Consider the following 19,781-nt stretch of genomic DNA (forward strand, 5'->3'; position numbering starts at 1 on the left):
CCCGTGCTTTTCACTTACACCAAGGGCAGCAGCCTCTAACCCAGGGTTGGCAGCACGGCTTCTTGAGTGCAGGAAGAAAAATGTGTAACGTCTGTTTATATTTAATTTACCCTAATTTTTAGAAAAGTCAGCCTAGTACATCACTCACTTTTTCTTTTTGTAAATGAACTGGAATCAAATAGAAAATAGAGTGCATTCATTAACCAGCACGACGGCAGCAGGTTTTGTTTCGTGTGACCTTTGTGTCACTTGTACACATACATGCACGTACATGTTCCCTTGTGTGTGGCGAATTCCAGTGCAGAGTGTACTGTTTTCGTTTTGAAGTACAGATTACTTTCAACATTAGTTTACACTGGTTTCAGGTGTACCGCATTGTGGTTAGACAGTCATATACCTACAAAATGTTCCCCCGGACATTTGCTGTACCCACCTGGCACCATACATATTTATCTCAGTACTATTGCCAACACTGACTGTATTCCCAATACTGTATTTCTCTTAAATTCCTATATTGAGTGTGTGTTTTGTAATATCCTAATATATTAAGACTTCAGTGCATTTATATAATTCATGATAAATCTGTATATGCCGAAGGAGCATGTTGAAAAAGCATTTGTTCAGAGTGTGTTTTCGATCCATCAGATTTGATGATCACGGTGTAGGGACAGTTAACAGATGCCACCCTGGTGCAGACCAGAGGAATGTGTTCCAGAGGCCATTTTGTGGAAGAGCAGGAATTCTTGCCACACACAGTTCAACCTTGCTGAATGTCATTCCCATTTCTCAAGCACTCTTAGTTCTCTTCAGGAGCCCTCATTTGGTTATAAATCTATTTATATCCGATTAGACTTGCTGTCACCTCGGAGGTAACACGTACTCCCCCAGGGAAACAAGTTGTGTAGGGTTTATCTCCAGATAGGAAAAGTAGTGGCTGCTATTTCTCCCAAAATGCAGGGGGCTCTGAAGAGTGTGTCCCCCGCCCCCAGCACTGTGAGCTGCTCGGGCCCCGTCAGGCCCCCGTGACACGGCCGCCTTCATTCACACGTGCCCGCTGGACGGGAGTCCTAACATCGTAAGTCTCTCTCCCATCTGCCTGTCTGGTACAGGCTGTTCTTGAACATGCTCACTCCTGTAGACGTGCAGTGGGGTGAATGGCTGGCATCGCCCTGGGTGCCGGGCAGTCGTGGCATGTGAGGGTAGGCTGTTTTCTGCTCTGTACCTGGGCGCGGGATCTGGAGGGTGGAGCAAGGAGAGAAGAGAGGGTGGGGCAGATGAGCAGATTTGGCATGAAATCTGCTCAATTATGACTGAACTGCTTGTTTCTTTTTTCTTTCTTCCTTCCCCTCCTTCCCACCCTCCCTTTCTCCCTTCCTCTTTCCCCTTGTTTCTGAAACAAAAGACTTTCTTTCTTTCTTTTCTTTTACAAAGAAAGAAACCCAAGCCTTTCATAAAGTAGACTGTCAGGATGAAAACTAACACATTGTGGATATAGGTGGCTTCACCCCCAAGAGTGAACAGTGGGTGCTGGTCGTCTTGGCCATGCAAAATTCTGACAATTTCACTGACCTGCTTGCCAATAGAAATTGGTTTATGGAAGCGGGTATAGAACCCGGGAATGAGATCAGCCTAATCCCACTATTTCTGAGCCCTAAATATGACATCTTTTCAATTCTTTATGGGTTTTTTTTTTTTTTTTGCTTCTCTGACTTCTTAACACTGCCTGTTCCAAGAACTGCTCCTTCATTTGCCTGAGTTCTTTCTTTGCTGTTTTAAATTTCTTGTTAGTATTTGTAGAAGTGGCTACTTATAGGTAAATTAATCAGACAGTGGAAAAATAGCTTGATGAATCACTATAATATGACTTGGCTAAACTATCAGGGTACAGAGGGGCGTATCCTCAGCATGGTTCTGTGTAGCACCTCACCATAAGCAGGAAACAATATTAGTGATATGATTCAGAGTCAGGTTCAAGCTCTCTGTAGTTGCTGTCTACACAGTTGCTGAAGGGATGCTGGAATAGCTACTGGATAGGACAGTGGGTTTGTGCCAGAATTAACTAAGAGCCTACATTATTTCCTGGGAAGTAACTAAATCCTTGATATTGTTTGTCAAAACAAAACAGAACCGATTTTTAAATTTCTGCCATAGAAAAAGTAAGCAGTTTGAAATAATAATAAAAAAAGAAACAGTAAGGACATCCACTTTAATCTCTTTCATTTTTCTCCCTTCCTTCCTGTGTCCTTCAGAATGTGGTTGTCTATGATGGACGGGTCAGTTCGATTGTGGCATTGATTCTGGGGACTGGATGTCTCTGTATTTCCAAATACTTTGTTGTATTTGCGTTGTGTGTGTGGTCCTCATGGCTCCAGGAACCTCCAAATTTACTTGTACTGGAACGCCTTTGGGGTGGAGGGCATGTTGAACTTCTGAGGTCTTTGGTGCCTCATTTCCCCTGTTCCTTGTTGCTGTTCATGAAGATTTCCTTGGAGTAACGAAGCCTTGTGAGTAATCGATAGCATTAAGAAGGAAGCTGACACGCCATGGTGAGAGGGACGCTTCTCTCTCTAACTGGGGTCACTCCCCACCAAGCATCCTAGTCATTCAGAGCAGATCTAAAGAATGTCCAGTTTTTCTGACCCGTTCTCCATCTATAACTAAGAACATGTTTAAAGCTTACACAGACTCTATTTTCTGATAGTTAGGTTGCTTGGAGTGACTCCAGCCCCATGTCTGGAGCCTAAGCTCTTGAAGTTATTGGCACCCAGCTAGGCCCGCCTCCCCGGCAGCCTCCGGGCACACTGGCGAGCTGCAGAGGCAGTGAGTTCAAGTGAGTCGACTGTTTACCTGTGTCGGGGCCAAGAAACGTGTCTTGTATACGTGTCTTATGCATGGCCATTTATTTAAACCTCACAATACCTGTGGGACGCTCGCCCCCATCTGACAAGGAGACTGAGGCCTAGTGTGTTTAATGAACTCAGAAATATCCCAGGTGTGCTAACTCCAAAGTGGATTTGACCCCTCCCCTCTTCACCTACTATTCAGCAGGTGCACTTTTCTAAAATTTTGGCTTTAAGGATCCAGAAGGTGAACTTTTAACCCTTCTCAGGGATTCATTTTTCCCGGTTTCCAAAGCTGAATGGGTTTCCTCCTGTGCTTCCAGCTCTCCGTGTCTTCTTGGTTCCCTTTCAAAGAAATGCCCGCGCTTCTCGCGCCTCTTCTCTACGGGTCTGACAGAGCCGTGGCTCACTAGGGCACCGATTTAACGAAATGAAAATTTCAATCATGTTTGGTTTGATTCTCGGTGATACAAATAAAGCATTGTGATCACTTTGTAGTCAGGCTGAAAGGGAAGAAGAAAGTGAGTCAAGTATAGTCCTGGGCAATGTCTTACGTTACCTGCTGCCTAGGGAAGGTTTGGCTGTGAAAAATGGAGAAATAATGGGACAGCCACAGGTCATCCTCTGGCCCCTGTGTATCCTGAAGTTTGGGGGTTTGGCAGTTTATAATAATTATAAGTTAAGGGAATCTGCCGGGTGCCAGGCACAGTTCTGATTAGTAGGTAATATATATAAATTCACATAACACTAATGTATCCTCTCCAAACCCTGAGAGGTCCATACTGTTATATCACAGAAAACAGAGGCAGAGAGAAGTGCATATGTTAACTTAGACAACTGGGGGCAGAACTGAAGGCCGAACCCAGGGAGGTTGGCCCCAGGGCTCATGACCACTATGCTAACCTGCCTCTCAAGTACTGGGCTCAGTTCTCAATGAGAACCAACAAGCCATACAGCTGGAAGGGTAAATGTGTGTCATGCTTGGTGACCGACATTGACGGGCTAAAAAAAATGGTCTGAGCAAAACTCCTGTACTTTCTTTTTCGAATCCTCCATCTGTTGGCCCTGTTCAAAAAGGTCACTGGAGTCCAAGAGCTCGGATTTCGTGCTTTTAAGCAGCTGCACTGTGGCTAACCACCCCCCACACCCCACAAATCGACTTTAAAAATATTGTGTAATATGTATCTCTCTCTAATATGATGCTCTTGGAGTCATTTAAGTTATGGGCTTCTTAAATAGGACGTTGTGACTGTTTCACAGAAATGCCAGGAATCGTCGAGTGATGTTTCCTTTCTTGTCGAGCTGTAGCCCTTTCTGGTGACTGTCCATCCGCTCACACATTTACTGGAACGAGCCGTGTTCTGGGAGACCTGAGCCGTCTGCCTGGCCAGGCAGCTACCTGGCTGCAGTTGTGGGAGGAGACCGAGAAGGCTGAGGCTGTAAATTACTGTATGTTCTGGAGAAAAATAGACTAGAAGCGTTTGTGGTTCTGATGAAAATAGCACATTTCCTTTCTGCCTGGACTTTGGGGGTCAAAGTGCTCTAGGGAATAGCAAAGAAATAAAAATTGATCCCTCCACAGTCAAAGGAAATGCTCTGACTTTGGGAACTGAAGTGACAGCTCCAGATTGGAGGATCTTTTGAAACCACGTTTTGAAGGTTAAAATAATAATAATAACAACAACAACTGACATGCTGTGTTTAGGAAGTGGAGTCTTTCAAGATGGATGTATATATCCGTTCCCCAAGACTGACGGGCAGGTCGCAGACTCTGATCGGTGTGTGGCCATTTGTTCCTGTCACTGACCATGGTCATTCCGTCTCTTTGCAGGTGAGAAGCCTTATAAGTGCTCGTGGGAAGGGTGTGAGTGGCGTTTTGCACGAAGTGATGAGCTCACGAGGCACTACAGGAAACACACAGGTGCAAAGCCCTTTAAATGCAACCACTGCGACAGGTAAAGAAACCTAGAAGCTTCGGGACGGGGAAGGAAGATGGGGGGGTTGGCGGGTGGGCTGTCCACCTGCTCTGGGTTTCATCGAAAGCCCCTCTCCCAGAGTCTCAGATCTGGGAATACCTTTTACTTCTCCTCGGAGGAAACCAATGAGATAAAGGGGCCTCTCCTCTATGTATGTAATCGAGAGATTGTATGAATTCTTGGTTCAGGTACACAGGTATTCACTGGACACCAGCTGTGGGCCAGGAACCGAGTTAGTCACTAGATATCAGTAAGACACAATTCCTACCTTCAAGGAGATGGTGAGACAGATCGTTTTAGTATAAGATAAAAAGTACTGGGATGGAGAGTGGTTACCTGTAGCTGCTTCTCCTGATCTTTGTATGAACATCAGTACCATTTTCCCTCATCCTTAGTAATGTGAATAAGAGTAGAAGGCCTGCTTAACGGAAGGATGGCGAGTTATAAGGCTTTCCTCTGAAGTATTACTAGACATGAATTTACTGGACAGTTCCCGCTCTTTGGGGGCCTGCACCAGTCTTTCTCCTTTGAAAACAGGCACAAAGGTCTCAAAGATGGCAAGGCTTTAAGAACTTCTCCTGTAATTACATTTCAAACCTTCAGCATTTGATGGTGCAAGAAAGAGCACGGTAGCAGCAGATACTACACAAGTAATAGTATCTGACAGCCTTGGCATTATCAACCAATAAACCCCAAAATGGAGACTCTGCAGGCCAAGGTGAAGGCAGGATTAGGTTTAGACATAATCAAATAATGGGCTTGCATCTGAGCGTGTTATCCTTCTAATCCTATTTCTGTGTTTAAAAGGAAGCTTAAGAAAATTAACCATCTTTTTAATGCAATACTAAAGGTCTCAGTTATGATGAGAAAAATGCTTCTAATACGATAAAAGCCCTGAAAGCCTCAGGGTTCCCTGGCTTGGCCAGCGGCTGCAGGATGCCCGTAGAGGCCTGGCTCTCCTTGGAAGGAAATTCGATCTCTTTTGCATCCTGCCTCCCAGGTCCCCGGGCAGGCACCTCCCCTCACCAGGCCTTCCTCTGGAGTAGCCTGTGTTTGTTTGGAGAGCAGGTCGGTGGTGGCCAAGTCTCCCGGTGGCCCGTGGCTTGGTGCTCCTTTAAGATGCTTATAAAGGAACATTCATGTTTTTCCCCCCTTCTTCCTGAAAAGGCTATTTTCCTCTTATCTTCGTTCTTTAAGAACTAAATAAAGCCCCCGCGCCTTCTGGAGCCCAGAGATAACCTCCCACCCCTGGGCTGAGGAAGTCCACTTGTTGAAGCTATTGTCATTTGTTTCTTTGGAGCTTTCTTCTGCTCACCAAGAATGCGACCTGTCTTCTCATTTCTATCCCATTACCTAGAAGTCTCAACGGCTCCTCTGCAGATTATACTTCAGTCACGTTTCTCCTTATTTGGCAGCTTTCCCCCAACTCCCACCTCAGGTTGATCCCTCTCTAGCTCTGGCAACTAATGAAGAAGCTACACAGATGGGGATGCTTCGTCCGCAGTCCTCTGGGGGAGAGCAGCCTGTTTACCCCGTGAGCTGTTAGAGTTTGGTGTAGGAGGCACACACAGGTCCCCCACCCCTGGGCGGCGGTGGGGCCGTTCCTTGCAGGCTGCGTATTGTGGATGCTGTCATCCTTGGAGATGGACAGAGAGTTCTTTGGGGGAAATGGCCAGAGTTAGTATTTCTTTCTTCAGATGAACTGACTTACTGTGAAATGTACAATTGTGTAGCCATGGACATATGAGGATTAAATCTGATCATACAATTTATGTGGGAAATATTTCAAACTAACTAGATATTTCACTGAAGGATTTTTCAGAGATGGGCAATTTGGTTAGTCTTTTTGCTTTATCAAAATAATACTATGGTTTCTGGGTCTAGAACTTTTATAAGCAGATGGTACAAATTCTGCAACATGCATGGTAATTGAGAGAGATTGTGAGTCACTGAAGGCCTGTGGCATTGGCCAGTCAGTGCGTTTTCCACAGTGTCAGACACGAGAGGCTGGACTCATTAGTGTCTCAAGACAGGGAGCACCCTGCCTTTCAACTGCAAGGATTGTTCTAAGAACAGTGCAGGCCTGGGAAGTGGCATCGGGAATCGGAGTGGTCCCAAGCAGATGAAAGGGAAGCGTGGAGTGACTGAGGACTTGGCATTGCTTAGAAGACATCTTTCTTCAGAAACAGACAGCATCTGTGGGCCTTAGCAAGACACTGGGTCCTGTTGGTACCACAGTGTGCATGAGCATGAGAAATCTACCTCTGGCCTCTTTAATTTGAACAAACTACCCTATTTCGGGGCCAAGCGAGGATGGGGTTTCCCTTTCCTTAAAGCATGTACCATGCATATTTTTATATTGTGTATAAGCTAGAAAAAAAATGTGTGTTTATTTTGCTAACATTTAAAATTGCTAGATGCCCTAAAAATCCCTGTATTTCTGGCTTTGTCTGGGAAAAAATCAGACAATCCTGTAACAGTGGGCTTGTGTTCCCACGCGGCCATAATGTACTGGAGCCAAATACTGCTCTCTGCCCATCGGAGAGGGCCATGTGACCATCGGTTTCTCACTGGCGGTTCCCACCACTCCCTGGGGTCTCCCGACTTAAGGCAGACCAGGCCGTCAGGTGACGTGGATTATCACACTTGCTCCATTGTCTACTCTTAGCAATATTTCTTCGGATCCATGCCTTCTCAAAAGTGCTGTGTGTTTCTTACATTTGACCCACTGCCCTCATTGACTTCACCTCCCTGACCCCTGAGGCCATTGCATTTTGTGACCTTTGGCTTCAGGCCTGGGGTCGGGGACGGTGTAAGCAGTGAGGCGGCTCTGCCCTTTCCTTACGGTCGGCCTGAACCATGCAGCCCACTGAGAGAACAGCTGCTGGAGAACGAGCCTTGTCTCTCGGCCCCCAGAGCACGAGGCTGTTTCCACTGGTGATAATGGCAGAACAGGCCATTGTTCTGCCAACTCGGCGTGGTTGTGGTCCGGGGATGAGGCTGCCAGGATAGTCCCTCGAAGACCTTGGGCAGCCGAGAGGAGGATTTTGATCTTTGAGACAGCCCACTTCTGGGTGGTGAGAAATACCAGCTGGTATCTGGCCCTTTGGTGCCCTAGAGGGTTGCCGTTGGCTTAATGCCTGCATGACTTCAGTGTGCCTTTTTCATAAGCAAGAGAAATGACCATTGGGGTTCGACTGGTTCTCTGTAATGAACAAATTTCAATCACTAAGGACTTTCTTATTTAAGGTCACCTGCCTGTTGTATAGTCATAAATACCCTCTGGGGGTGTATTACCCTTAGAATTACTTGATTTTGCATTTCTGGCTGCTGAGTTTATCTATTACCTTTTACTATTCCTATGTGGAGCTCAGTAAGCGTAAATTAATAAATATAAATTAATCATGAATAAGTATCTTGCTGGTATATTGAATTTGAATAAACACCTCAATGGTGAGAGACTTAGTCTAATGTTGAATATCTTATACTCCTTAGAATTTGAACAAATAATGATGCTAGCTTGATTCTGGAGGGATGCATTTCATATCATGTTAAGGATCTGGTTCCCACACCCCCACTTGTGTTTTTCCTGAAGAAATTGAACACTTGTACGTATATTGCTAGGTGCCCGGCACAGAGTAGGCAATTGGTTAAAGGCAGAATGAAAGTCTAGAGCGCACACGTTACTGAATGGTTATTTCGAATGAAGTTCTGGATCAAGAATACTATTTTCCTCTAGGTTTCCAGAATATAGAAAGGGAAGGAAAGAGGTTGGTCCACTGCCGAGACCTCTCCTTCGCTTCGCTTCTTACCACCTCGGGTCCCCGTGTCTCCCTTTAGGACAGGCAGAATGCTCCGTCTCGGTGGTGTTGCTGTCTCGCGGGCCTTGGCGGATCAGGCCTGCCCAGGTGACCTTACGGGCTAGTTTTCTAGTTGCCACCATTACCAGTTGCCACAGATTTAACATCATTTTTATATATCTTTACCAATTTTATCATGTAGTAGTGCTGCAGGTCACAAGTCTAACGCAGGCCTCACTGGGTTAAAATCGAGGTATCAGCAGGGCTGCATTTTTTCTTAGAAGCTCTCAGGGAGAGTTCATTCCCGTGTCTTCTCCGGCCTCTAACGGTTGACCACATTTCTTGCCTCCTGACCTCATTCCCCCATCATCCAAGCCATTGAGTCCTTCTCATGCTATCAGTCTCTCTGGTTTTCTCGGAACAGTTTCCTCTCCCATTTGGAAAGACCCTGGTGATGGCATTGGCTCTATCCAGATAATGCAGAATAATCTCCCTATTTTATGCTCAGCTGATCAGCAAATTAATTCCATCCACAACCTTAATCCCCCTTTGCCTTGTAACCTAACGTATTTACAGGTCCTGAGAATTAGATGTAGACATTAGGGGGGAACCATCTGTTATGTTGCCTACTACAAACTCCTTAACTTGACCTCTCAGCCCCCTTTTTCTCAGTCTGAAAAGCAGGTGTGGCTCAGAGCCTGGGCTCTGGAGTCGGACGGCTTGGGTTCAGATTTTGGTGATGAGTGTCTCATCTGGTGGTGGGAGTAGGAACGGTACCTGTTCAGAGTGTTCTTGTAAGGATGTTAACTTGAAAAGGGAAATACCCGCAGTGAGAACTTCTCAGCTTCCACCGTCTTTCTCTGGGCTGTTGGGACAAAGGAAAAGGAGAGGAAAGGGAACCAGGAGGGAGGGAGGGAGGGAGGGAGGGAAGCAAAGAGAACAGTGGGTCAGTGGGCAGTGCTGTGTGTGCACCTTCAGGGTAGAGCAGGGTTGTGCACATTAAATGCTAAATCCCCTGCTGGCTGGGTTGCTTTTCTGTGTACCAATGACACCAAGTTCTTGTTTTTAAAGAAAATTTTATCAGTGCTTTATAGTAAATCAGATCCCCTTTAGATGGTGCCCTGGTGATGCTCTAAGGGGTTTTCCAAACAACTTGCTCATTCTAAACCAGAGCCTGAAGTAAGCTGGTATAAATAGAATTATTATTATTCAACACGTTACTGGATTAGAATGTTTTCCACTATACTTTACCCATTCTGATGTGTTTTTTATTTTACCTTTGTTCTGTTTTATTTCATTTCCTTGGAGTTCTATCCCGCACATGTATCTGTTTCAGAAATAAACACAAGCAGTGTGTAGAGAATGTTGGGGGCAGAGGATAGAGTGAGTTTTGTTTGTTTGTTTGTTTGTTTTAAGAATAAACAAACATAGGGAAATCCTGTACTGAACAGGAAAAATTGCTAACCTGAACAGGACAACATGCTAACATCCTAATGAGAATTTTGGACTGTGCAGTTTTCTTGGGCCTCAGGGTAGCTGGGGAATATTCTCACAGGTGAACATTAAGTGGCCAGTTTCAAGAGAAGAATCCAGAGCTAAGAACGGCTGCTGTCTTATGTGCCAACTTCACTGGGATTCTCTCTGGAACCTTAGTTTGTAGGTTGTGGGGATATGGAAATGCCCACTCTGATAGTTACAAGATACAGACACCTGACTCAGATTTGTGTTAGCCTCAAAGGGTATTTCATAGCTCGGGTGACTGAGAACAGAATTAGATTTGTCTTCAGGCTTGGCTGGATCCAGTTCTCCGATATCGTCATCAGGACTCTCTCTATCCACTGGCCCAATTTTTCTCTCTTGATTTGGTTCTCAAACAGGCTCTTTGCCACCTGGCAGCTCCAGGCTTCAATCTTACTAGCTTAGCAGCCCCAGTGGAAAGAGCTTCTTTCTTTCTATAGTTTCAGTAACTATCCCAGGGCTGGCTCTTATTGAGCTATGTGGGTCATGTGACTGTTGCTTAGCAGATCACTTAGGAGGAGGGTCAGCCCGGTACAACTGAGAATGCAGGAGAGTTGCTCTCCAAGGGAAAATCAAGTTGGTGACGTTAGAAGAAATGAGAAGGGTTGAAGACGAGCACTGTACCTACTCAGAGTGTTGAGGAAGACACCCCGGGATAGACCTTAGGTACCCAGAAGCAGTCAGACAAGTGGGTTTACAGGTCCACCCGGGATCTGATCTCAAGTCTGCCACTCACTAACTGTGTGACCCTAGCCTCACCTTACCACACATATACCGAAGGGTGTGAATACTTACCATGGGAGGTTGCTCAGGAGGTTACTGGGGTGATGACATTGGGGCAACACCTAGCACACGCCTGCCTGTTCTGTGGTACTCGGCAGATGTGAGCTCCCTTCTCCACGCTTTTTCCCCCGAGGTGAATAGAGAGTGTCTTTGTAGACATGTACAATGACAGGCAGCATTTCTGGGCTTTCGTTGTAAAGCTGAAGACTGAACTGTGGGTGTTGAAATGTTCAAGTTCCGCCATTTGATAATACACGCCACTCATTCGTCGAGTATTTATAATATACGGGCATGACACATGTTTCCAAAGCATTTGCACATTCGTTTCTTCTTCAGTGATGACTGTATGATAATAAAAGCTAAGGTCCATCAAGACTTTCCCGTGTGCCAGGCAATAGTTGAAGCACTTCACATAGATCGTTTCATGGAATCCTCACAACCCTCACAGCTAGGAGCTGAGTGCTGTTTCACAGAGGAGTGATTGAGGCACAGAGACATTAACATGTTAGGAGTGACAGTTTCTGGGAGAGCTGGCACTGGAACCCAAGCAGTCTGACGCCTGAGCTCTCCTTCCTAACACACTACCTTATTTCTCAATATACCTGTACTGTCTCTCTTTCAGGTAGCGTTCATCGTTTTCTTAGGGGCGATGGAAATTGAATTTTCTACCTGGACCTCTCTGATATTCTCGTTATTGTCGTTTCTATTTCCTAGGTGTTTTTCCAGGTCTGACCATCTTGCCCTCCATATGAAGAGACATATCTAAAAAAACCCTAAAGGCCAGAGTTGCCACGATGCCGGCCGTGGTCTGAAGGAAACGCCGTGAGGCCAAGGGCTGGACTTCAGGCGGGGAGCCACTGCCCCGCAGAAGAAAGTTCTCCCTTCCACACCTCTGTGTGCACACACAGACACACACACCCACACGCGCTCTCACGCACAGACCCCCACCACACACTGTCGTGCACTCCGCTGTATTTAAAATATATACGTCTATTCTTTATGCCTTGCCCTAGCCAGATGGTAGAAGATGAAGAAGAAGGAAAACCGGTGAACTCAGCAAGGCAGACTGGCTGCTCACTTCAGCACTATTGGAATTATTTCCCGCTGTTGCCAATGGAAAATCAAAAGAAAACGGATGTGACGTTTCTGCAGGCGGACAGCCGTAAGAGGGGCTTATTTAACTTGCTTCTCAGTGCAACTCGATAGGAGAACACAACGTCTTAAAGTTGCATATGTGTAGCACTAATGTTCCTTTTTAAATAGTTGGGGGAAAATGACCTAGAAAACCAAATTGCAGTTTGGTAGCCAAAATTAACTCCTGGTTTATTTGTCCTTTGTGTGTGAAAAATCCTACTATTCCATGCGTCCAACTTCCTCAAAGAACTGTTGATCGGTTTTGGTTCTTCTTAGTACCCTTGAGATCTTTCCAGTCGATACCAACGGCCTTAGCGGCGACAGACTCTGGAATAACACCTTACACCTTTCTGGCCTGCATTTCTCTAGACTTCACTCTTATGGGAGGAGTTTTCTTTTTTTTACTTTTTGACTCTTGCACACCATATGCACTAGGGATTCTGGAAACTTCTAGCATGACTGCAAAGTGGCCAAGAGAATAAAGTCCTTGATGATAAATCACAGTCTCTCCCTTGAGCCTCACCTTATTGCCAGTGCTAGATTTTTTCTTTTTAATCTCTCTGTTTTTGCTAATGAAAACTTGAAAAGCTTATTTGGAAGCTTAAACGTTTTATCTTTTCTCCATGGACTAAATAAACCTCTCCAGGACTCCCTCAGCACGTGGATGTCCAGCTCTCAAAGCAGCCAATCAGATGGGACATCACAGTTCTCTCATCCCCTTGAGGCACCATGACCTCAGCCCGTAGCGATCAACCCCGTGCTGTGTGTCATGGCCACCCTGTACCCAGTTTCAGAGTACATGTCGCTAGTCTCAAAGGGCAGCTGCATATTGAACCTAACTCTGGGTTACGACCTGACAAAAAGCCAAAAATATCACTCTTTCCGGGAATGGGGAAAATGGAAGATGCCTCCCAAGGCTAGTGGCTTCAAAAAAACATCATCCTATCTTCCCGTCATCCCCACTGAGCTCATGTTCCTCCACTCGTTAAAACACACGATGCAACGATGCCACTGTGGGAGTGAAGGGTGGACGTTTCAGGAAAGGGTTGAGATGTTTCTTTCATGGTCTGGCTAAAAGGAGAGACATGTTTCTAGTTTTTTTTTTCTGGCTAGGCCCATCATGACTTGTGACCTAGAGCACCCGGGATCAACAGAGGCCTCACGTTTACTCTGCAAACTGACTCCAAGGGGGGTTACATTCCTTGCTTTTCATCCCACACACACACCCGATGTCGGTCTCTATCTACTCGCATTCTTAGCTAGCTGGCATTGGCCTCAACTCCAAAGACTGCCTTTAGGACCATTAAATGGCCTATGCAAGCAAGCGGGGTGGTTATTAGGACAGATTGTATATTTTGTATATTCTGGGACCATCCCTTCAAGACACGTCTCAAAAACAAAAATGGCATTTGGTCCGCACACGGTTGCTGCTCCTTCATACCAGCTGGCTCCCCTCCTGCCCTCCTTTGACTGTTTGACTCATTGACTGTTAAAATGCCACCCCATACCAATCTGGGATGCAAAACTGAAGTCTCTAGAAGGAAATGATAATATAAGAAACACAAATGCATTTATGACAGCAACCTTCAAGATCCTTGGCATTTGCTTCCTCCGCTTCCTGGAACCTTTGATTTCACTGAAATGTTGAAACTTCTCATCTGAGGGTAAAGGAGCTTCCTTGTCACAAATGTTGTAGCTGCCAATTGGACCCTGGGGGCATTCTGAGGTCTGGCCCTTAAACTTTGCTTTCTCTTTTTCCTTTTTTGAATTTAGACCAAAAACAAACAAAAAAAATTACAAAAAAAAGACCCACAACAAAACAACAATAAAAACCACTCTAAAACACATACACAAACCTACACACACAAAATCTGCCCATTTGCCAGAGGCAATTATGTATATGTTAGTTGGAGGGTATTTTAAAAAATCAGTTTTATTCCAAAGATTTAAAAGTAGACATGACTTAGAAACAATTTCTGGAGCACTGCTTGCTGACAATCTCGTAGTTTTCAACTGCATTTGACTGCATTTTGTGGCCAGTCCATCAGGGCGTACCACGGGATTATATTTGAATGTGTGGTGCATCCTTTCGGGATGAAGGATGTGTGAGGGACCTTGAACCTCAAGTGTATTAAACTGTAGCGCCTCCAGTCAGTGCACTAGATGAAACATTAGACGCCCCCGATTTTGTTGGTTCGCTGGTTGCCCTTCCTGCAGCAGCCTCCAGCAGGAACGCACGCACACTCCAGAGATGGCATTGGCCGTGGCCACCACGATTTACAGATGTTCTCTCCCCAGCTGGAGCTGCTCTTGCCTCTTGAAATGCTATTATTAAGAGTTTATAGTACTTAATTTAATTTTTGAACTGACCAATGCAAGGCTCTATTAAAAAGAAAGTTAAAAAAAAGAATGCAAAAGAGTAATCGTTGCTTGTTCACTCCCTGTTGTCATCTGTGGTCTTGAAAAGCTCTCATTTGAATGTGGCAGAACAAAGGCCCTTTGGGCCTCATCAGTGTCTGAACTGTGCTGTAGTTCCTCTCTCTTTTGTATCAGTGAGGTCCTTTGTAATCTGCTCCTGACCTTTCCAAGAGCAGGGTGCGCTGAACTGCGCTGGTGGGGCTGGCTCGCTGCAGAGTCATTTGTTGACTGTGAGAACTGGCTGAGAATTTGGTGGGTGCTAAGTGTATGGCTTTGAAACTGTTCCTCTCTAGCCCGATTGACACCTGTGAATGATAACCAGTCCTACCCGTGGGAGTGGGGGTAGAGCCCCGATCATTTCGGAAAAAAGATTTGTGATCAAATGCCCAGCATCTCCAAAACGGTAGAGATGGTTGGGCAGAGCCTGCTGGAGTGAACAGGCTTTCCAAGAAATGACTTGAAAATATTTTGCTCCCAAGAGGACAGGTTATTTTAAACAGTGCTTTAATGGACCTTTGAAACACATCGAACTGCTTTTTCATTTAAATGGTTACCTCCTAACGTTCCAGGCGATCCCAAATTTAAAAGGAAAAACCTGGCGTGGTGTTTCTTGTGATTGCCCCCTCAAGCACACTTAATCCAGGGTTCAGAGTATGATGTACAGAACGAGAGTGTTTCTAAGCCATTGACAATTTTGACAATTTATTTCAAGTTGTGCTTCTTTCTCCTACCACCTGGCTGTAAGTCAAAGACGTGGAAACCTGAAATGACATGCTGCTCCTAGCTACTGGCCTCTTGCCCCACTAACGGTTAATCTGCCCAACTTAATGCCTGGTGGTAATGACTATTATGTCCAGAAAGAGATGATTGGACTCCATGACAAAGCTGCATTTTATAAGATATCAGAGACCCCCAAATGAACTCCATGCTGACCATTTCCTTCTCTTTACGTGCGTTCCCTCGCAAAGCCCTCCAGATACCCGCATCTCCTCCCGTCCTGCACCCCTTGTGCCCTTTTTACATCTTTGATTGCCTGATTCTAACAGGGTAAAAAGACAGCCAACCTCACACATGATTAGCAGAACTGATTCCTATTTTTTTTGAAAAATCTTCTTTCAATCTAGAAGCCAGAGAAGATTTTTTAAGGACTTTAGTTTGGGATAAACGTCCAGATTAGCCATGTCTATTTGCATCAGAGGGGAAATAAGTGGACTTTCAGGGCGGCTCCTCCAGGACCCTCAGAGCATTTTGCCTGTAGCCCCCACTCCTGAATTCCGTGGCAAAGCCAAAAAGAAATAAACAAAACCCAGTCATTAGTGTTATTGGCTCAAAATGGCACTTCATAAAATAGAAAACACAGTGCAGAGTGCTTTTGCCTTCTCTTTTGCATGACTAGGTTCTAGGAGAGGGAAGAAGGTAGGGAAAGTCAGAGAGAGGCAGCACTTTTAACTACAAAAATCAGGTTCGTTGTTTCTTTCTTTTTTAAAAGTCTAATGAGGGCCAGCATGTCTGGCCACAGTTTTGCACCCAGATCTTTGCCAAAGTGAAAACTCATTAAGTCGAACCTGGTTACGGAAGTTTTCCCTGGCCTCTTCCGGAAGTGGGCACCTGCCAAGCGGGGGCTGGGGGCAGGAGGAGAGAATTTTCATTCTGGGTCTGGATCACATTTCGGTAAACATGGTGATATCTCAGTGGGAAAACAAAAGGGGCTGGCCCGAGTATACATCAGTGCCTCTTCTATGGCCTCCCTCCCTCAGCCAGGATCATGGGGGTTACTAGAGATGGAACAACGACAGAATGTGTCCGAGGAAGCAAAAGCTGCTTCTCAGGGTGAGATCCCATGACCGAGTGCCTGAGGCTTCAGGGTTTTCTCTTGCTTTTAACACTCTCTCCCAAACCTCTGTTGGTTTCTAATGGAGCCCAGAAAAGGGGATGATTAAGCTGCAATGAACTTTTCTCGTGTGCACCCTTCCGATCTAGTACTGTATTCTTCAGGTGTTTTGCATTTTAAGTCTAAGTGCTCGGGAAACAGGTATCAAAAATGGAGAGAGAAATCGTAGGTCACCGCTTCACAAATATCCCAAACAAAATACTCTTTTCAAACAGGGCTCCCTCTAAGCAGCCATGAGGGAAGGTTGATCCGTTCTTGGTTGGGGACTGTTTATACGATTTTTTTCAACCGCGAGCTTTGGAATCGTACATTGCTTTGACTCCAGCTTCTGTCTACTGCCATAAAATGGACCCCACGTCAGAATAATGAGGGTGGTATGTCTGCGCACACCTAGGTGTGTGCACACGTACCTATTGTACCTTCGCAGAAGGAAAACAGGCTACCGACGTTTAAGAGGAGTAGCCACCAGTGCCTAATACCTTTTTGGGGGGATGGATGCTTATAATTGCCAGTATATTGAAACCACACTGGGAGTTCCACATGAAGGGGAAGGGCTGAGGGTGGGGGCAGGGGACATTTTAATCCCGGGCCTTTGGACCAGAGGCAGAATACTTTCTGCATATCTAGGTCCTCCGAGGCTTTTGGACTCATTGGCTGGTTCTCAACCTTTTTTTTTCCCCCCCTCCCCAGCATGCATTTTCTATACTCAGATTTAATTTCCTTATCTTTCACTTTTGCTTCATTCCAGGGAGGAAAAGTACACCTGTTTGGCCAAGATCTCCTTGCTAACACAGAGGCAAAAGTAAATGTTTAATAGTTTTGAAGCCTCCCCTTCCTTTCCACAAACCTCCCCACACGCCCCTCGTCATCCCCCTGTCCCCACCACACATCTTCCCAGCCATCGCCGTTTTTCTTTCAAATCTCTACCATCCTCTTAACAGGCTTGAAGAAGTTTATTTTTGCACTATACATTTTCTTTTTGCCAGATGTGTCTAACGAGTGTGTTTGGAGAGATCTACTCCCAGCCCCTCCCGTCCCCTGCCTCCCCGGTCACATTCTCTCAGGCCTTCTCTGGTATTTATAATATATCACAGAAGTACCCAGTCTTATAGCCCTCGGTTATGCCTTTTTTTGACATTTTATTTTTTTTAAGCTTTTTATATATATATATAAATATATTACTTTGTCAAGTTTTTTTGCTGTACAAAAAGTCTTAAGATTTAAAACTATTATTTGTATTATATGATGGTGGTATGTTAATGTTACAAAATTATTAATGAAGAAAAAATTTATTTTTGTTACTGGTCTGTTTCATAATTCTTTTTTAAATTGGTATATTGTAAGATATCTATGCAAAAAATGTTATGTGACGCATTTTTATTTAAGAATGTAATATGTGTAATAAACAGTAGAATGTGTTTGGCCTTGGAATGCCTTCCTGTATTTCTCCTTAGCTTATTTCATTGAGAAAGAAAACTCCTCAAAGAGACACAAGTGGGACCTTATCTACCACATGAGAACGTTTTTCTCAGAGAGAGAAAGGGAAGGTGAAAGACTGTATTAGTCCATTTTTCTTTGTTTGGGAAGTTGTTGGGGGGTGTTTTATGGTTTCAATGAGGTGGCTCAGTGCCCAAATAAAACAGAGCACTGACGACTGATTATTTCTATGAGGAGGAAAGGAGCAAATTGTTGGAGGTTATGAAAAGCAATATTTTAGAATGAGGAGGGTTATGGGATGCTGTTTGTTTAGCGGGGTAGGGGAGGCTTACTAAGAAACAGTTTACTTGGGGAACAAGGGGTAAAGTTTGTTGTGGGAGAGTGTTAAATAGAAGCATCTTTGGGAAGGATGACTAGTGGAAGCGTGAAGAGGGCCACAGGTGAGGGGATAATTTCGGTGAGAGGTGGGAGGAGTCAATTTACAGGAGGCGGTTGGTGACCGGACCAGGAAGAGCTGACCTACCACAGGCAGAGGAATCCGGGGGCCTGTACATGGTACGAAAGGCCAGGTGCAGTGTGAGCTCCCTGCAGCACCGAGGAGGCGGGATGAAAGGCCTGGGGCAAATTCTCAGAACTGAAAGGAACACTGACTGAAGTATTCTCTTTCACACATGACTTCCAGTAAAGAACATCAGAGTAAGGACGAGGACGGTAGAGAGTCTAACTGGTGTCATTATCCCAGCATCCCTTCCAGGGCGATCTCCCAAGAGAAGTTGTCTCACTCACTGGAAACAACAAATAAACGCATCTGTCACTTACTTGGGACAAAGTACTACTCATGCTTTCTTATCGCACTTTGGACTTACGGAAAAGGATACAAAGGTGAATCGCTTCTATCGCCCATCAAATGAATGTGACAAGAAAGTTTTCAATACATTTTCACGTTCAAGACTGTTGCTACAGTGACTGACTTGCCACCTTTGTACAGTCAGGTCTCGGAATGGGGAAGCAGCAGTAAGGAGTATCGCAGGGGGTTTGGCAGGGGAGCTGAGGGATTTTGTTCTCACCCGAATACGACTGAAGGTAAAGAGAACAGGTGATGTTGCGGGGGCCAGGAAAATGTTTTTGAAAACAGGCAAGTGAGCCAGCTGGGCGACGGGGCAACCCAAGGCAAACTGACGATAAACTACAGGACCCAGTGGGTAAAACTCGGGGCCCGGAGGCTGCAGTCCAGCCTCCGGGCCCCTGGTCAACTAGTAGAGCCATGACTAGATGAGTGATTTAACCACCTCAAAACCAAAGTCGTTCGCCTAGGAATTTCTTTGCATGAGGAAGTATAAGAGAGCGTTGTGGAATTACTTAGAACAAAACTTATTACCACATGATAATAAGCCTGACTTGTAAAAGGATATCGAACTGGACATTTTAGGTGGAGGACAACCTACCTTGTGCCGAAATGTTAAGAGGAAAGGGCGGTAAGTCTAACCTATTTGGAATAAGGAAACAAGCTGGTTTATTTAAGTGAGTGTTCTGGGTAACAAGCTCTCTCATATTTAGAAATATCTTTTGCTTAAAATATATCTAAAAATTGCCTACTTCACAACATTTTCAAGCATCCATTTTTTGCAATATAATACACATTTGGGGGGACTCCAAACTGAGGTTGCCTGACCCCACCCTAAATGACTCTACACTTCATACCGAGTGACTGTACTTTCTTTGCTGTGCTATCCCTATAAGTTGCAAGTTCTTTCTGTCGCCTGACAATATTTTTCTCCTCGTCAGCTAGCACATATCAGAGAATTGAGCTCGGTAAGTTACTACAAAAATAACTATAATTTGAATTCAACAGACAGTAATCTGAAAGTGTAACCTGGATATTCTAGGGGAGTGAAGCATAAACCCCGCTAAACCTTGTGACAGTTATAATTTGAGGTCGCCTATTCAATTGGGAATTCTGGGCTAATGGAAAGGAATCTTGTAA

General features: G+C 45.0%; 1 protein-coding gene across 1 annotated transcript in view; it reads left to right on the forward strand.

Moving 5' to 3' along the window:
- Positions 1–17,725, forward strand: part of KLF7 (KLF transcription factor 7) — an 86,747-nt gene extending 69,022 nt beyond the window's left edge. Inside the window, exons 3-4 of the mRNA XM_037165934.2 lie at positions 4,672–4,795; positions 11,632–17,725. Coding sequence (XP_037021829.1) covers positions 4,672–4,795; positions 11,632–11,683 — 176 coding nt within the window. The 3' untranslated portion in view covers positions 11,684–17,725. The remainder of the gene's footprint in view (positions 1–4,671; positions 4,796–11,631) is intronic.
- The last annotated feature ends 2,056 nt before the right edge of the window (positions 17,726–19,781 follow it).

The sequence above is a fragment of the Artibeus jamaicensis genome, unplaced genomic scaffold, assembly GCF_021234435.1.
Source record: "Artibeus jamaicensis isolate MK-2021 breed Jamaican fruit bat unplaced genomic scaffold, CSHL_Jam_final contig_1015, whole genome shotgun sequence".
Classification (NCBI taxonomy): Eukaryota; Metazoa; Chordata; class Mammalia; order Chiroptera; family Phyllostomidae; genus Artibeus; species Artibeus jamaicensis.